At 34.3% G+C, this 18,422-nt stretch overlaps 1 protein-coding gene across 2 annotated transcripts in view; it reads left to right on the forward strand.

Moving 5' to 3' along the window:
• Positions 1-17,322, forward strand: part of Nipbl (NIPBL cohesin loading factor) — a 161,233-nt gene extending 143,911 nt beyond the window's left edge. Inside the window, exons 35-47 of one of the 2 annotated variants that reach the window (XM_063258090.1) lie at positions 456-596; positions 780-873; positions 1,132-1,286; positions 1,839-1,929; positions 4,030-4,203; positions 4,606-4,796; positions 6,491-6,598; positions 7,052-7,252; positions 11,318-11,464; positions 13,094-13,368; positions 14,093-14,267; positions 15,596-15,825; positions 16,340-16,532. In XM_063258090.1, coding sequence (XP_063114160.1) covers positions 456-596; positions 780-873; positions 1,132-1,286; positions 1,839-1,929; positions 4,030-4,203; positions 4,606-4,796; positions 6,491-6,598; positions 7,052-7,252; positions 11,318-11,464; positions 13,094-13,368; positions 14,093-14,267; positions 15,596-15,825; positions 16,340-16,346 — 1,989 coding nt within the window. In that variant the 3' untranslated portion in view covers positions 16,347-16,532. Of the gene's footprint in view, positions 1-455; positions 597-779; positions 874-1,131; positions 1,287-1,838; positions 1,930-4,029; positions 4,204-4,605; positions 4,797-6,490; positions 6,599-7,051; positions 7,253-11,317; positions 11,465-13,093; positions 13,369-14,092; positions 14,268-15,595; positions 15,826-16,339 lie in introns of both variants that reach the window. The other variant, XM_063258089.1, reaches the window with a different exon arrangement.
• The last annotated feature ends 1,100 nt before the right edge of the window (positions 17,323-18,422 follow it).

The raw sequence follows: 18,422 nt of genomic DNA on the forward strand, positions 1-18,422 counted from the left end.
TCCACAAAAAAAAACTTGTAACTTTGGAAGTGAAATCGGATAGATAGAGCATCATAAATCCTTTAGTACTTTTTAAATTTTTTTAATGTTCCATTTTTTTTTAATGTGCTTATTTATAAAACACTAATCTTAAAAGCTATACCAATCTTCATAGATTACTCTACTAATATTTAAATACTTTTCTTTAGAATTGACTTGTGTTTCACTTTAGGAAAAATAGCATTGTGATTAAGTGACCCCAGCGCCTCATGGTTAGAAGCGAAGCTACAATCTGTATTGCTGTTACTGTCTTTGATGCTCCTTTGTGTACCTACGAAAGAAAAATTCCTTTCTCATACTTTTATTTGTAACTGAAATTTCACATACATAATAGTCTGCTTCTGTTCTCAAATACATAGTCATTATAGTTTCTTTTTGTTTTGGATATTCATGTAACATTAATTGTACTCTTATAGACGCAAAATGATTTCATGGTTATCTGCAATGTTGCAAAAATCCTAGAACTAGTTGTACCACTCATGGAGCATCCAAGCGAAACTTTCCTTGCCACCATTGAAGAAGATCTTATGAAGCTCATCATCAAATATGGCATGACTGTAAGCATTCACATTGATATTTCCATATTGATTTGTATATAATTTATAAGTAATAACTTGTCAAATATTGTATATCAAATTCTAATGTATATTACAGTTTTAAAGCAAGTATATGTAAAAAGGAAAAAAATAAATAATATATTTTACTTGTACCTAAACAGTAACATCTCGTATATCTTTTAGGTAGTGCAGCATTGTGTGAGCTGTCTTGGGGCTGTTGTAAATAAAGTGACACAGAATTTTAAGTTTGTATGGGCCTGTTTCAATAGATACTATGGTAAGTTCACAGCCTTGGCTTCTTATAAGTCATAGCTAATATACTTTCTACTCACTACATAAAAAGAGGTTTTTTCCTACCCACTACATTAAAGGCTTTTTCATATTTGAATTATTTTATCCTATTAGGAGTGTACCCATGACAAGATATATTTGATAGATAGAACCATCAGTAAAAATTAGTAATAATTAATTACGTGAACATAATAATTCAAAGATAGACAGTTCGTTACAAATAAATATTACTTATGTTTATTAGGTGCCATTTCAAAATTAAAAAGTCAACACCAAGAGGACCCAAATAACACTTCACTTCTGACAAACAAACCAGCCCTTCTTAGATCCCTTTTCACTGTTGGAGCACTATGTCGGCATTTTGATTTTGATCTGGAAGATTTTAAAGGCAACAGTAAGGTAAAAGTCATAATATTACTTGGCATGTTATAATACTTGTCTTTGGTGACCCTCTAAGCTAAGAATGACAATAGTGTCCCAGAGTACTTGTTGTGTTACTGATCTATGACAAGTTTTGAGATTTCTACCACCAGTTATACCAGCTCTTTAACAGTAGATTTGCCATCTAGATCAATAGCCTTTTTTTTTTCTGAATTTTCTCAATAAAAGAAACAATGCATTGATTTACATTCTGGCACACGCTCTTTGTCATGGTCTGATAGTTTAAATGCCACAATTAGGGATTGGGGATTTAGCTCAGTGGCATAAGCGCCTGCCTTGCAAGCAGGCAGTCGTGAGTTCGATCCCTGGTACCACTAGAAACGAAAAAGACCACAAAAAAAAAAAAAGCCAGTGTGGCGTTTTGGTCTGTTTTGCTTTTTGTTTTCCGAGAGCAGGGATAAAATGCCTTGGGGCATTCCTGTTTACTTTAGACATATTTTTCCCCAGATACTTGAAAATTGATCTAGACTATTCTTTTTTAATACTTTACCATGGGTTTTTTCCCCTTAGGTTAATATAAAGGATAAAGTACTTGAACTGCTGATGTATTTTACAAAACATTCAGATGAAGAAGTACAAACAAAAGCCATCATTGGCCTAGGTAAGTTAAGGCTAAATTTCTTTATAGTTTCTCTTTTAGGGGTGAAGTAAACTTTTAAATACTGCAAGTTTCATTTGTCGGTTTATTTAAATATTTCCGTTGGCAGTAGGATCTGGGATGAGAGAGGAGTGGAATTTAAAATACCTGGATTTCATCCTTGCCTCAGCTAGTGAGTTTCTGAGAGATCTTGAGCAAGCAACACACTTTCATTCTTAGTTCATCAGCTTCTTCATTGCTAAATAGAAATAAGAATATTGTTTTCTACCCCTGCTTCTTTCTTAAGAACATTCATTAAAATACTTTGGTAAAGCTGATAATATGGAAGAATTTTGTGCTGTTTGCGTATTTGTGTTATTTTTCATTGCAAAGTTTTTGTCATTAACTTACTTACAAGCATATGGCAACCAAATAAAAAAGCCCAGTTGAATATTTACGTGTTCATTGAAACACTGATTATGGTTTATGTGAAGGAGATATACAGTGGTATGTGGTTCACAAACTCAGTTCTTTCCACAATTCTGGTAAAAAACGAACTATATGAGAACCAAATTGAATTTCTTGCTAAGGTCAACACTGAACCTAACCATTGAATTTGATTCGGTTCTTGTTCAACTCAGTTTGTGACCAGAATCTTGGAAAGAAACAAGTTTATGAACTGAGGCGTCACTTTATTGGTAAATACAGAAAGGCTAATATTGAAGTATCTGAATGGAATACTCTTTTTAGTAAGTCTAAAACTTGCACTAAGCATGTAATAAATTTATTCTTTTTCTGTTTAAAAAGTAAAATACAAGAAAAACAGTATGTCCAGGTTTATGTTTTTACTGTTATTATATCTTTCACGTCAGTACATACAAAAATACTCACTAAGGTTAATAATTTACTTGGAAGTGTTATTTTGAAAGCATTGTCAAGGTCTATAATATAATGTACATAGATAGTCATGTGTATTAGTTTTCAAACAGAAATGAGTAATAAAAATTCTGAGTTACATATATTTATTAAATAATGCTTGTGATATATTTTAAACAAATTTAAGTCTTACTTACCTTGTTACTTCTTCATCCTTTCAGAAAATTACTTAAAGCAAATACCATAAAAATTCAGGCATCATTTACTATATTTTATTATGAAGGCGTGATAATATATTGGCATAATATTACCTTCAAGGCAAAGTGTATTATATTCAGTCTGGATATAAATTACAGATTAGCAAAACCAGCTGCGTTATAGCAGAGTCAGAGAACAAGTAAATGAAATTAAAGAAGCAGCACTATCTATAAAATAGAAAGCTGTAGACTAGTTAATAAAAGACATCTCACCTGGGCCTTAATTATCCTGTGTGACCTTGGGCTAGTTATCTGAGCACTCTGCTCTAAGTTTAGTATGTTTTTGATATTAATAATACTTGCCTGCCATCAGGGATATTCATTTTCTCAAATTAGTAAGCATTTAAATATTAATAAAGTGATAATATTTTGCTATTAGTATTGAGTGGTTATAGAATTCAGCTTTGTGGCCTCATAATGCCATATGAGAAAGAAAGATTTTTAGCTCTGGTCTATTTTAAAATTTCATAAAACGGGTATATTTTAATATTTTTAAAAATAGCAATATAGTGCCTTCTGGTAGGGATCTAAAAAATGTTTGGCAACATTACTTCTTAAATCCTACAAACATCCCATTGAGGTAGGTAGGTGGTAAATATTATTGTCCCCATTTTACAGATGGAGAATTGAGACACAGAAAGATTGTGTGACTCACCTCTAAGGTCACACTACAAGTCAGTGTGGAGCCAGGAATAGAACCCAAGACTCCTGACTCCTAATCCACTCCCCTAGCCACTAGGCCCTGCTCCCTCCTCAAGGTTTCCTCTTGTGTGAAATTCTCCTTTGAAATGCAATTTCTTGTTTTTAATTCATGGGGGAAGAAGTACCTGCTCTAATACTACTCTAGGTAAGGCCACTAGCATATTCTTTCAGTCATTTTAAGTTTTAATTTTTTTTAAATAAGGAGCTCTTTATATAATTTAACATTTTCATTAAATGTTATATTTACTTATGCTAGGAATATATGAAGATTTTTTTCCCTCTTTCTTAGGATTTGCCTTTATTCAGCATCCAAGTCTAATGTTTGAGCAAGAAGTGAAGAATCTATATAATAATATTTTATCTGATAAGAACTCTTCAGTAAATTTAAAAATACAAGTGTTAAAAAACCTTCAGACCTACCTGCAAGAAGAGGATACACGTATGCAACAAGCAGATAGAGACTGTGAGTGAAAATATGTCTTTTAAGTTTCACAATGCATTTGTGGTTATGAAACTATAACTCATTTTCTTCAGTATGCATGGTTATATGTTCCTTTCTATCAGATAAAGAAGTTCAGTTAAATAGTAATAGCCTGAGGTCCGTGGCTAGATTTAAATATTCCTAAAATTCATAAAATACTGGTAGATTTTTAAGGTATTTGCAAACATAAGTATTTTAAGGGAGGAGAAGGAATTACATTTCTCACCAGATTCATAAAAGGGCCTGCGACAGGAGAGCGGGGATTAGAAATCACAGTGCTGCAACACAAGCTATAGCATGTTTTGATTTTGGTTATGGCCTAAGTTTGGAGTAGTAAAGTCAGTGTGTCCTTTATATATGTTCACCTTTTACTTCTCTCCTTAGGGAAAAAAGTTGCAAAGCAGGAAGACTTAAAAGAAATGGGTGATGTTTCCTCAGGGATGAGTAGTTCTATCATGCAGCTTTACCTCAAACAGGTGCTTGAAGCGTTTTTTCACACCCAGTCAAGTGTACGCCACTTTGCCCTAAATGTCATTGCTTTGACTCTAAACCAAGGTCTTATTCATCCAGTTCAGGTAAGTTTTGTAACAACACTACTTAACTAAAATTATTTATTACTTAATGACATTGTAATTAAAGAATTAGTAGTTCTTATTATTCTTAGTCTTTAAACTTCCTTATCCTAAACTTTCCTTTCTTCCTTCCTTTTGTTCTTTCCCTGTCTGTTTTCCTCTTTTTTCTTTTCTCTCTTCTAAGAGGTGATTGACCTCTTTGAATTCCTATCTTTGAATTCCAAGGTTCAAGCAATCCTCTTGCTTCAGCTTTCTGAGTTGTTCCAAAGTTAAGAATGTAGTAAATTTTCACTTGTTCCAATGTACTGCAGTGTGTTGATTCTGTCACCTTTTGAAATATTTAGGACTCTATGCTGGATATTTTTAGTATTGTATACATTGAGAACTCCCTACTCAAAATACTTGGGACTAGAATTGCTTTAGTTTTTAGAGGTTTTCACATTTTGGAATATTAGCATTAATTTTACCAGTTAGGTATCCCTAATCTGAAAATCCAGAATCTGAAATTTTGGATTTCCTATTTTCATATTAGAGATCCTCCATCTGTTTTCTAAAACCCATTAAAATTTTTATACAAAGAAATTGCAAGGAATTCCCTTATTCTCTTCACTTATATTCATCATTTTTCACTGTGTTGCTTTATTTCTCTTTTTTATTGTACTTTTTTCTGAGTCATTTTATAGTAAGTTTCAGATGTTACAATTCTTCATGTCTAAACACTTCATATATTTTTAAGAACAAGGACATTGTCTTATAGAGCCAAAATTCAAGCATCAAATTTATGAAATTTAAAATTGATATACTAATAGTGTCTTTCAGACAAAGTAAAAAAATAAAATAAAATTAATATACTAAGTAGCATACAATCCATTTTCAAATGTTGGGTTAGGTTTTATTTGCTTGTTTTTTGTTTTTGTTTCGTGTTTGGAGACGGCCTCATTTGTGTATCCCAACTGAGTGAAACTTACTTTTCTTCCGCTTCAATCTCCCAAATGCTACCAACAGTGTTTTTCATAAATTTTTTGTTTCCTGATCTCAGATTTAACCCACAATCACCCATTGCATTTACTTCTTTGTGTATGTTTTTAAAGTTGGTTTTATGTTTGTTGTTGGTTTGCTCACTGATACCTGATTCAGAAGCACTTAATATGGAAATGGCATTTCTAGACTTCACTCATAAGTGCAATGAAGGGGCTGGGTGTACAGCCCAGTGGTGTAGCACTTGCGTAGCATGTACAGGTTCCTAAGTGGTATGCATACCCAACAATGCAATAATGCTCCCCCCCCCCCAAAAAAAAACCTATATTTTTCTGGCTTCCAGTATGGAAAACAAATTATTTTTGCTCTGTGTTATCTTTACTCTAGCAAATTCAGTCAAGTTTTAAGAATTACTGGACTATATATTAGTAGTACACTATATATTCTAACCTTAAATAGGATAGTGTAGGAGAGCACTTTATGTTTAAAGAACCTTATACAACATTGAAATTTTACCACGTCAGTATTTTTGCTGATGCTTTCTTGCTAAGATAATCAAAAGAAAGATTTATCATTTTTTAAAGAACACTGAAACATAGCATTTATGGGAAAGCCTATAAACCTAGATTCATATTTCCCAAATGTATAAGTTTTGAAATGTGTGAAGATAGTTTTTGCTACTGTGATATCTTATAAATCCTTTAATTTTGTTTTTACAGTGTGTCCCATACTTAATTGCCATGGGGACAGACCCAGAACCTGCTATGCGGAACAAGGCTGATCAGCAGCTTGTGGAAATAGACAAAAAATATGCTGGATTTATTCATGTATGTATTTTTTTTAACAGCATAACCTAAATTTAAACATCTTTCTTAGTAAGCCAAAACCACTTCTTTAGTAAATGTTCTTCCCATAAACCATTTCTTTTAGAATAAAATGTTTTGTGTACTAATCTTCTAAACATATAATTAAGTTTGTTTCTCAAGGTACTTATTCTAGTTTAAAGCTAAGATTTTACCAGAATGATGTGACAGTCCAGCAAACACACTGGACTAAAGATCAGGAAGACCCTACTTGGTAAACTTAAGTCTTAATGTTTACTTCTGTAAAATGAAGGACTGGCAATAGATGCTCTTTAGTATTTCATTCTAGTTTTGTTTTTGTTTTTGTTTTTTGAAAAAGAAAATCAAATGTTAGCCTCAGAATACAATGCTGAAAATAAGATTTAATTTGACTCTTACTAATTTCCCTGACAAAAATGAGGCTTTTATTGATTTCAGATGAAAGCAGTGGCTGGTATGAAGATGTCTTACCAGGTACAACAGGCAATCAACACATGCCTAAAAGATCCTGTAAGAGGTTTCAGACAAGATGAATCCTCTAGTGCTTTGTGTTCGCATCTTTACTCCATGATCCGTGGAAACCGTCAACACAGACGAGCCTTTCTTATTTCTTTACTCAACCTCTTTGATGACACAGCAGTAAGCATAAAAACTTATCATTTTTTTTAAAAAATAAGTGTTATAGGAATTTTGTGCCTAAAATACTCACTTTTTAAATTTTGCCATTTTATTAACTATTAGTGACTGTATTAAATATGTATGCTTAATCTACTAAATTATTTTCAAGATATATAGCCAGAATTGAAGAGAAAATTTTACATGAGAATTAACATAATGAGAAGTAAATTGTAATTGCACCTCCATGGTATTCTTAGAAACTTTGAAAACTACTACTATAGGCATCTTTGTAAATAAGCTACATCACTAAACTATCACTTTGGGAATAGATTACCTAAAAAATAGACAAACTGTATTTTTCTTTTCTGTCGGTGTTGATATTATTAGAAAATAACCATTGTAGATTTTTGGCTGCTGAGATCTCTAATGGTTCATTTTGACTTCCTTAATGAAGATTCCCATTTTTTTTTTTTTAAATCGGTACCCGGAATCAAACTCGCTACCTCCTACTTACAAGGCAGGTGCTTATGCCGCTGAGCTAAATCCCCAGCCCCAATTTTTTCCTTCTCATAATTTGAAGACTTTGGCTGCTGCATAAGTTGCATTGGCCAAGGCCATTAGCCAAGAACACAGAAAGTCCTAATTTTTAGAGTTACCTTTTAATTCATTCATTCATTTTACACGAATATTTACTCAGCATTTGCTATGGTATTGGCCATCATGTAAGAGATTATAGGATAAAATAGTAAAAGCCAAGGTGAACCTGCTCACATGCAGCTTACAGTACAATCTGCATGTCTAGCAGATTTAAGCAGAACAAAATACGTATTTTTTTCTTATTTTATTCACTTACTAGCTTGACAGATTTTTCAAGTAAAGTAAGATAATAATTACTACAGTAGAGGTACCTTACTACACCTCTTATCTTTAAAGTGCTACTTGAAATTTTTGTATAATAATGTAGCAAATAAACATTGTAAGCATGTACCAGTGCTGGGTTCACGAACTTATTAATTCATTCTACAATTTTGGAAAAGATGGCCACACTCGTGTTCATGAAGGAAAGAGGGTTACAGTTGTATTTATCACCTACTGCAAAGTTGTCAGGCTAAAACGAAGTTTTGTCAAGTGCTTCTGTTTGCAAACCAAATTGTTTACAAACAAGGCATTCATGAATTGATATATCACTGTTTCAGAAATGCCTGAAATATGTCATCACCATCATCATTATATCATCAGTATTTTGTTTCCTTGAGTGTAGGATACTATGCTAAGAGTGTAACATAGAATGATGTGGCACTCTTCCCCCCTCAGAGGATTTTACTTTCAATTACGAAGATACAGAATGTAGTGATTGCCTGGCTCTATTGCTCCAACCCCTGACTCTGTAGTTTCACTTCCTGCTCTTCTTTATCAAATATATTTTATGTCATCCCAGCATTTGATGCTAGAAATTGTTTTATAAGGTAGTGCTTTCTTTTGATTACTTTCAACAAAGGGTGTCAGAGTAGGAACAAATCACTGGAGGCCTAGAAGGATTAGATGAAGCAGATGGACTGTATGCATCAGGAGGAGGATGTTCCCGGCAGGGTTAAAGCATGAATAGAGATACAAAGATTCAATTGTGTAGGAAATGATGAGTAAATTGTCTTTTGAAAAGAGTGGTCCTAATAACATGTAGTATATACAGACTCCTATAGACCAGGGTCCCTATCACCTGGAGCTGTTAGGAACTGAGCCACACAGTGGAAGGTGAGCAATCGGCAGAGCTAACAAGTGAAGCTTCATGTGTGTTTACAGCAGCTCCTCATGGCTTCCATTGCCACCTGCACTTTGCCTCCTGTCAGACAGCAAATGGCCTTGGACTCGCATAGGAATGTGAACCCTACTACGAATTGCCAGTATGAAGTATGTAGGTTGCATTTGAATCATGCTGAAACTGTCATCCCTCCCTGTCCCCATTTGTGGAAAAATCATCTTCCCAAAAAAGTTACTGGTGCCAAAAAGGTTGGGAACCACTACTATACACATTGGAGGACTAAGTGATGAGGACAATGCCAAAGAGCATTTAGGGACATGAATTTATCAGCATTTTGTTTACCCTGGAAGGAGTAAGAAATTGATCTTTTGAGCTTACAGTAGAGGGAGAAAAGAATGGATAGTAGAAAAAGAAAGAAGAAATGTTGTGAAGAAGGGATAAATGAGACTCTGCTGGGTATGGTGGCACATGCCTGTAATTCCAGCACTCAGGAGGCTGAAGCCGGAAGATTGCCACAAGTTTAAGGCCAACCTGTGCTCTACACAGTGACTTTAAGCCAGCCTGAACTACACAGTATGGCAAGACCCTGTCTCCAAAAATATATATTTTTTTCATAGATATATATGTATACGTGTATATATATGTGTGTGTATCTATCTGTATGAAAATAGACTAAAGGGGAAAAAGAATAAAGGACAACTAGAATATTTTTTTGTCCTAGACACATGAGAAAAAGAGTGAGAATGGTGCTGCTAAAGGCAGTTTGGAAAAGAGTTGACTTAAGTACAGGTAAGAGAGCAAAGAGTTAGGAAGAGAAAAGTGAGAAAGAAGGGTTAGAAAGGAAAGTATAGTTCAGAGTGTCAGATGCTACTGAGAAATCATGAAGGCTAAGAAGCATTTTAAAAAGTAAATTGGGTAGACGAAAACCATTGCACAATGAGAGACATTTGAAGAGCAGTGGGAAGAATAGTCTGGACCAGTGATGGTGCACCTTATAGAGTGTTGTTTTTTGTTTGTTTGTTTGTTGTTTGAGAGAGGGCCTCACTATAGTTCCACCTGCCCTTGAACTCACTGTGTAGCATAGGCTGGTGATCCTCCTGCCTCAACTTCCCGAGTGCTGGGATTACAGGTGAACACTGAGTTTTCAATGGTGCAAACAGCCTGCTGTGACACATGTGCCATAGGTTCACCACCAGTGCTCCAGACTGTTAAGTTTGAAAGGAAAGAGTGACATAGAACTGTAATAGCTAAAGTTAAAGAATTTCGTTTTGAAGGAGTTTATTCAGAGAAAATGTTTATAGCCCTGAACATTTTTTGTTTATTAGCTAGAAAAACATGTATGAGCTGTAGTGTTATAACTAATAGATGAGGGTCTCTGCCTACTTTCTCAACTATAAAATGTAGGTGTTGACACTCTTTAAAATGGAAGATGAGAATCTTATCAATATTAATACCAGCTGTCTTGTATTTCTTCCTGTGGAATTTTTATTGTTACTACTGCTACTGTTTTGTTTGGGTGGCAAGGGAGGATAGAGGGTAGGAGGGATTATTTATTTGTTACTACCTTTTCTTTGTTTGCATTTTTGTTATTTTTTAAAGCTGTATGTAAAAGGAATCTGAGTATTAGCATACTTTTATCTAAGGTCATAAAATGCAGAAAGTCTCTAAATTACTTCCTTTTAAAACTAAAAATTAATAGTAACCGTAATTTTTCTCTTTAAGTTTCACCTATCTCAGAGTTTGTGTAGTGTACAACTCTTAATATTCTAAATTATGTATACAGAGAAAACTGACAAATGTTTTATTAGTACATGAATTTGGGTTTGTTTTTTTTTTTCCAAACCCACATACTAATACTACCGATTATTTTTGAGGACAAAATAGCAACTGCATGTAACTGATCTGTCTCTACACGTATTAAACTCTTAGAAGCACAGTGACAAATAGGAGCTCATAATGTATGCTTTCTGCTGTGGTATGGATTTATTGTAAAGCTCCCTGCTATTCTATAGGAAAACTAAGGATTTTCACTTTGGCAAACTAAAAACTTTCACCTCTTTTCTCTTGAGGTAGTGTGATAGAAGTCACTATAATATCCTTTATAATATCCTTTAAAAGTTGTAAGACCAAACCATTTCTGTGCCCCTCAACTTTTCTTACACCTCTCTCCCTCTTTTTCTCCCTCTTTCCTCTCCTTCCTTCTCCTTCTGTCTCCTTTCTCTGTGTTTCTCTCTAATTTTTACTGAGGTGAAAGTGCCCTTTAAAGTTTTTGGGTGAGTTTCTAGATTATCCACTAAATATGTGTACCTTTTTTTTTTAATTTACAGAAAACAGAAGTGACTATGCTCTTGTATATAGCAGACAATCTAGCCTGTTTTCCATACCAGACACAGGAAGAGCCATTGTTTATAATGCATCATATAGACATTACACTTTCAGTTTCTGGTAGTAACCTACTGCAGTCATTCAAGGAGGTAAGTTACATACATTACTGTTCTTAATGCATCAGTCAGAGTGCAGGCATGCTGTTTTCACTGTTTTATTTCTCATTGCTATTTTCATGGGTATATGAAACCTTTCTAAATGAATTAATTGAAATCTGGGCAGTACTTGAATTGGGAGAGGAAGCGGGTTGCCATTTCATTTCTATTCAGAAAGATCTAAAACCATCCCATTTCCAGATAATTTAAGTTGGCTTTTTGTACATACTTATGGGTTGTTCTATTGATGGAGCCAATTCCACTTTATTTCTCTCACTTTAAGCACTTAGTTTTATGTCTGTTCATATATCCATTTAGACCCCCATTGTAGAGCACCTTGCTATTCTGTGAATCACATAATGCTGTAGATCACAACTGTACATAGGAAGATAGATGCATGTATGTATGTATGTATGTGTGTGTAGCCTACTTACAAGGAAACAGAATTTATAACGTTATTAATCTTTTTTATCCCTCGATAGCAGCATCATAATGAAGTTGGCCTATTGTATGCTCAAAATTCTTACAAAATTTCTTTTTTTTTTTTTTTCTTACAAAATTTCTTATAGTAAGCCTTATATCTTTTCTGTCATGACTTTGGAAGAAATGTAATGAATTATAAAAGCACTTGCTACATAGCACTGGGTACAAATTAGTATTCAATTCTCTAAAAAAATTAATTAATGGAATATTTTCATGTACTTCCTAGTGCAATTAAAATCTCACTTTATAAAACTCTACTGCTCAAAAATCTGCCTTTTCAAACTGGTATATCGGGAATACTACTTTAGATACCCACCACTAGAAAATCGTAGGGTATCTGAACGCTGCTTCTCAAACAGTGGCTCACACAACAGCAGCACCACCATCTTCATCTGAGGGATTATTGAGCTACAAAACCTCAGACCCATCCCTAAATCTATGGAAGGAGAATCTGCATCTGTAACAGAATCTGCACATAAGCATGAATGTTACAATTTAAGAAGTTGATCATTTCACAGCAACTTTAAGCCATTATGCTCTTATTTGTTACTTTTGTAGATATAGTTTTAAGTGAATATTTTACTTAACAGTTACATTTTGAATAATTGCTTTTATGATTTGTTCCTTCTTCTTACCATCCACCCCCCCACACACCTAAACACAATTGTTTCTTCTCAAGAGCTAACATTGTGGAAAGTACAAAAAACAAGATTTAAGTAATCAAGGAACATTGCATATTATCTTGTAGTAAAATTCCTGAAAGAGATAGTTTGATAAAATCTAGGGATATCTAAATCTGCCATATTCTCGGTTACATTTTAATGACTGCTTATCCTCTGTAATGACTTACCTATGATGGTTTTATAGCTAAGTTGTCTTTTATTACTGTAGTCATGAGAAAATTGTTTATCTTTGAATATGTTTCAAAGGAGTGATTTTGAGAAAGAAGAATCGTATGTGATTTTACTTAATCTTGGGACGTACTTTTTTCCCTAAGGTTTACATCTCCATTGTTTATAAAAATAAAGTCAGGTAAAAAGTATTAAGGAAGCTTATTGAAGCTGTTGAATACATTTGGTAGTGGTCTTTTTGTTTTTATTTTTTTTTTTTTCAAACAGAATAATTTCCTCTTTCTTTCAGTCTATGGTGAAAGACAAAAGGAAAGAGAGAAAATCATCACCTAGTAAGGAAAACGAATCAAGTGAGAGTGAAGAAGAAGTTTCTAGACCTCGGAAGTCACGGAAGCGTGTCGATTCAGATTCAGATTCAGATTCAGAAGATGACATAAATTCAGTGATGAAATGTCTGCCAGAAAATTCAGCTCCTTTAATTGAGTTTGCAAATGTCTCCCAGGGTATTTTATTGCTTCTTATGTTAAAACAACATTTGAAGAATCTCTGTGGATTTTCCGATAGGTAAGTTTATAATGAACAGTGAGAAAGAAGAACTGACTTCAAATAATAAAGAAATACAAAACTCAGTTTTGTTTGCATGCTCACTTTAATATTAGAAAAACTCCTTTTTTAAAAGTACATTTAAATGAGCATTTCCAGGGCTGGGCATAATTAAGGCTAGGACTCAATGCTAGGCTGTATGGTCAGCATTTATAAGGTCATGGGTTTGTTCATCAGCACCAAAAATAAAGACATTCCTTAGGTTTCTATTTGTTTGAGGGTAAGAACAGTGTTGCCGGAGTTCACATTTGTCCAAGAGACATTAGAAATCTAGACTTTTTTTAATCACACTAACCATGACTCTAGATTTCTCATACATGTCAATTATGTACTCTCACTGAACTACATCTCCAACCCTAGAAATCTCATGAGAAATACTGGCAACTAAGTTTAGAAATTTTAAACCTTGAGAGGTCTGAGTGCAGTGGTAAAGAGGTGAGAGATTGTTAAAGCACAGATGCTAACAGTCTGAAGCAAGTATATAAGCAGTGGTTCTCTGTGCTGTATAGAGTCTGAATTAGGTGTGAGACAGAAAGTAGGACATAAACGATTTAGGTGGTACTAATTTACTTGTATTAAAGGTACCCTACAGTCACAATCAGAGTCATGCAAAATAGACAGGAGAAACTAAATGTAAGTATCTGAAAAATGTTTTAAGGTCCTTGGTTCTGTTTTCCCTAAACAGTAAAATTCAAAAATATTCTCCATCTGAATCCGCAAAAGTGTATGATAAAGCAATTAACCGAAAAACAGGAGTTCATTTTCATCCCAAACAAACACTGGACTTCCTGCGGAGTGACATGGCTAATTCCAAAATCACTGAAGAAGTGAAGAGGAGTATAGTCAAACAGTATCTAGATGTGAGTAGTATACCTAAAAATATTTCCTTCTTATAATGACTTCTTTGAAAAGTAAATTTTATGATTTATATTTCATAAAAGATAGAACACCTGGGTGTGGTGGCGCACACTTGTATTCCCAGTACTTTGGAGGCTGAGGCAGGAGGATTGCTAGCCTGGACTGCATAGTTCAAGCCAGGCTGCGGTACACAGCAAGATCGTGTCTCAAAAAGGTGAAGGAATGAGTGAATCAATGAAATCATCCCTTTGGTCATTCCATTCCTCTCCTTTCTGATCATACTGTTTTTTATATGTATTCTTGCAAGAGTAATTCAAACATATAATTGTATGTCTGAAGTATACTCAACAAATTGTGTGTATATGTGTATGTGTATATATGTGTGTGTAAAATGTACTTTTAAAATGTCTTAAAGAGCGGGCAAATTGGGGCTGGGGATTTAGCTCAGCGGCATAAGCACCTGCCTTGTAAGCAGGCGGTCGTGAGTTCGATCCCTGGTACCGGTAAAAATGAAAAAGACAAAAAAAAAGAGCAGGCAAATTCATAAAAACAGAAAATAAAATTGAAGTCACCCAGAGACAGGAAAGAATTTTGGAAGCTGTTGGTTAATGAGTACAGGTTTCTGTTTAGAATGATGAAAAGTTTGGAAATGGATAGTTGTGATCATTGTACAACAATCTGAATGTACTTAATACCAATGAATTGTACACTTAAAATGTCAAAATAACAATTTTTATGAATATTTTGGCATTATGAAACACATTATTTTTAAATGTCTCCAGGGAACTCTCCTTATGTTTTATATTGTAATCTACTTACAGCACATAAAATACCTTTTCATTTCAAATTCTCCACCATCCTTTTTGAGAGATTCTCTAATCTTAACAAAGGGAGAGGCAGTAAGATTGCTCAGTGATCATTATCAACTGGTTGCTTCGTGAATTGGATTGAAGAGTGATCTGTGGCTTATGGGCAAAATCCAACCCGTGGCCTTTTTAATAGTTATTTAATAGTTTTAATAGTTATTCATTCTGTAGCTACATTCATACAGCAGTGGAATAGTTGAACAGAAACCAAAATGCCTGCAACCTCACACCTGTTTACTATCGAACTCACGACCTCACACTTGCCACGCAGGTGCTTGTGCAGCTTGTGCAGCTGAGCTAAATTCCCAGCCCGACTTTGTACAGAACATGTCTTCCAGCCCCTCATGGAGGCTATAGCTATCGTCTCTTTCACCTACACCAGACTACTACCATAGAAAACATCTAAACATTTGGACAGTCTTGGCAATAATTACTTAAAACTGTGAATTAATATATTTTTGCAGTTCAAACTTCTCATGGAACATCTAGACCCTGATGAAGAAGAAGAAGAGGGGGAGGTGTCCGCCAGCACAAATGCTCGGAACAAAGCAATTACCTCGCTGCTTGGAGGAGGCAGCCCTAAAAACAATACAGCAGCAGAGACAGAAGATGATGAAAGTGATGGGGAGGATAGAGGAGGAGGCACTTCAGGGGTGAGGCGGAGGAGGAGTCAACGTATTTCGCAGCGTATTACGTAAAATGATTTTTATGTGCTTATATATGTCAGTCCATTTAATGTATACCAAGTAATGTAATACTTATAAAAAAACATTTTGTAGATAGAGATTCTCTACTTAACCATTTATACATCCTTTTGTAGAAAGTTTAACATAAAAGATAATAAAAAAAAAAAAGAAATGAGATTTATCCAGCATAAAGGGTTATTAATTTTTGTTTGGATTGTATTAATGTGTGTTATCCTTTTTATTGTTGCTAAGTTTTATGTAGCTTTATGGTTCATATGTATATATAATTTTATATATCAAGAGTAAAGACACGGGTACAAATTAAGAGTTCTATGGTTTTGCAAGTATATGTTAACCCCTTGGCGCTGGCGGTCACGGTGCGTCTCATTGCCGGCAATGGAAGTGTGCCGGGAAATCCCAACTCCCGGCGTCAAGGGATTAAAAGCAATAAAAACAGTAGTTTCACTAAATTTCTTTTGTGTAACACTTGGTCTTTTTCCCTCCCCCCTCCCAATGTTTTAGTCATTGAGAAGGTCAAAACGAAATTCAGACTCTACGGAGTTGGCAGCACAGATGAATGAAAGTGTTGACGTCATGGATGTCATCGCTATTTGCTGTCCAAAGTACAAAGATCGACCACAAATTGCAAGAGTAGTACAGAAAACCAGCAGTGGCTTCAGTGTTCAGTGGATGGCAGGCTCCTACAGTGGCTCCTGGACTGAGGCTAAGCGCCGTGATGGCCGCAAACTGGTGCCTTGGGTAGACACTATTAAAGAGTCAGACATTATTTACAAAAAAATTGCTCTAACGAGTGCTAATAAGCTGACTAATAAAGTTGTTCAGACTTTACGATCCCTGTATGCCGCCAAGGATGGGACTTCCAGCTAATGAATTTGTACATGCAGCCAAATTTACAGGAATTTTTTTAAAAGGCAGAAAAACTTGAAATATCAACATTCTGGCAAAAAAAAAAAAAAAAATCAGTTTTTTTGAAGAGTAAGAGTGGAACCTGGGATGCAGGAACAAAAGAAGGAAATGTTGGGCAAACATTTTTGTGGGAGCTCCCTTCGCTGTTGTGCAGCAGAAACAGATACTCAGTTCATTTTTACTCCCACTGTATTATAGTTTAACAAAAATTGTTTATATCTTGGAAAAAAACTTTCTGTTTAAAAAATAAACAAGTGAATGTTGGAAACTAGTCTGTTAATGTTCTTAATAAAGTGTTCTTGGAGTTTAACCTAGCAGCGGATGGCTTTCTTTAGCTTAGCCCAGTTTCCAGGGAAGCATTGTTTATTCCAGGCTGTAAAATGGCAGAATCTCCTGGATATATAATTTATTCTGTTGAAAAAAAAAGCATGCAGTATCTATGACCTATCTGCAGAAGGAGTTTTTGTAAATGTAGATTTTGTTGTATTAGGTCACCCTGAAAACAATACAAGAAAAGGGATCCCCAGGCAATCTGGTGGAACAAATACTGCAATAAATTTTTTTACTTCTCTTTGTTACTTGTCTGTTTCCATTTGAATTTCTTATTGTAAAGATCTGTTTAAATCCATTTATATTATTTTGCAGTCTTTTATGTAAAATTTATTATATCACTGGTTTTCAAAGCAAAACATAAAATATTGTTTATACAGTTTGTATAGGCTGACTTCTGAATAATTGGTATCTTATTTTCATTCCCATAAGAGGGTGTAAACAATGAACTCCAGGGTTTTATTGTATCCTGCAATATTTAGTACTAACTATATATGATTTAGCACTGTGCCAAACACATTTTCAAGAGTACATTTTGATATAAAAAGAAACTATAGTTTATTCCTTGTATGCTTCAATTTCTTTCTAGTGATGTCATGTTGGTAATATTTATTTTTTAAACTTTGGGGAAAGGTAACGGTTCTATTTTGGAAAAACGGCATTTTTCTTAGAAGTGACGCCATGTTATTTTAGAAATAGAAATGAGTATGATACTTCATAATTACACACACTGCATTTTTCACAGATTATTTTTTAATGCAGAAAGAGTAGTTTTTACTAGTTGGATATTCATTTTCTATTCTAAAATTTTTATCATACATCTTCCAGAAGTAATTTTCATTTACATATTTACTAATGCCTCAACTAAATTGAGAGGTGTTTAATCTTAGATTTGCATAGTTGACAGAAAAATAATTGTAAAATTGTGAGTGGATCGAGGTCTGTTTCAAGTTTAATTGATTTTTAAATGTATACTTATTTTTAAAACAATTTGGAAAAACTGACCTCTAAAGTACTAACTTTCATGAATCTAGCAAGTAAATAGAAGGTATTCAATTTGTGAGGGAGAATAATTGCCACAAAATACCTTTCTGTGAACACTTACTAAAACATAATGAATATGACTTTGCAGGTCCAGACCCTGTGTGCGATTCTGCGGAATGCTTGCTTGAAGGAAATGTTTTCTCTTCGTTTTCTTCTTTTAATTGCATGTTCCCTTCTCTCTTACTGTGAACTCTGGACAAAACTAGATTGGGCTTTTCCCCCTGCAAGTTTATATCAACACTGGGTTTCAGGTAGATTATGAAAAATATCAATTAGAAAAAATACAAAGTCTAACCTGAGGGTA

Source organism: Cavia porcellus, unplaced genomic scaffold (genome assembly GCF_034190915.1).
Source record: "Cavia porcellus strain 051 isolate PalLab524CR breed Dunkin Hartley unplaced genomic scaffold, mCavPor4.1 scaffold_11, whole genome shotgun sequence".
Classification (NCBI taxonomy): Eukaryota; Metazoa; Chordata; class Mammalia; order Rodentia; family Caviidae; genus Cavia; species Cavia porcellus.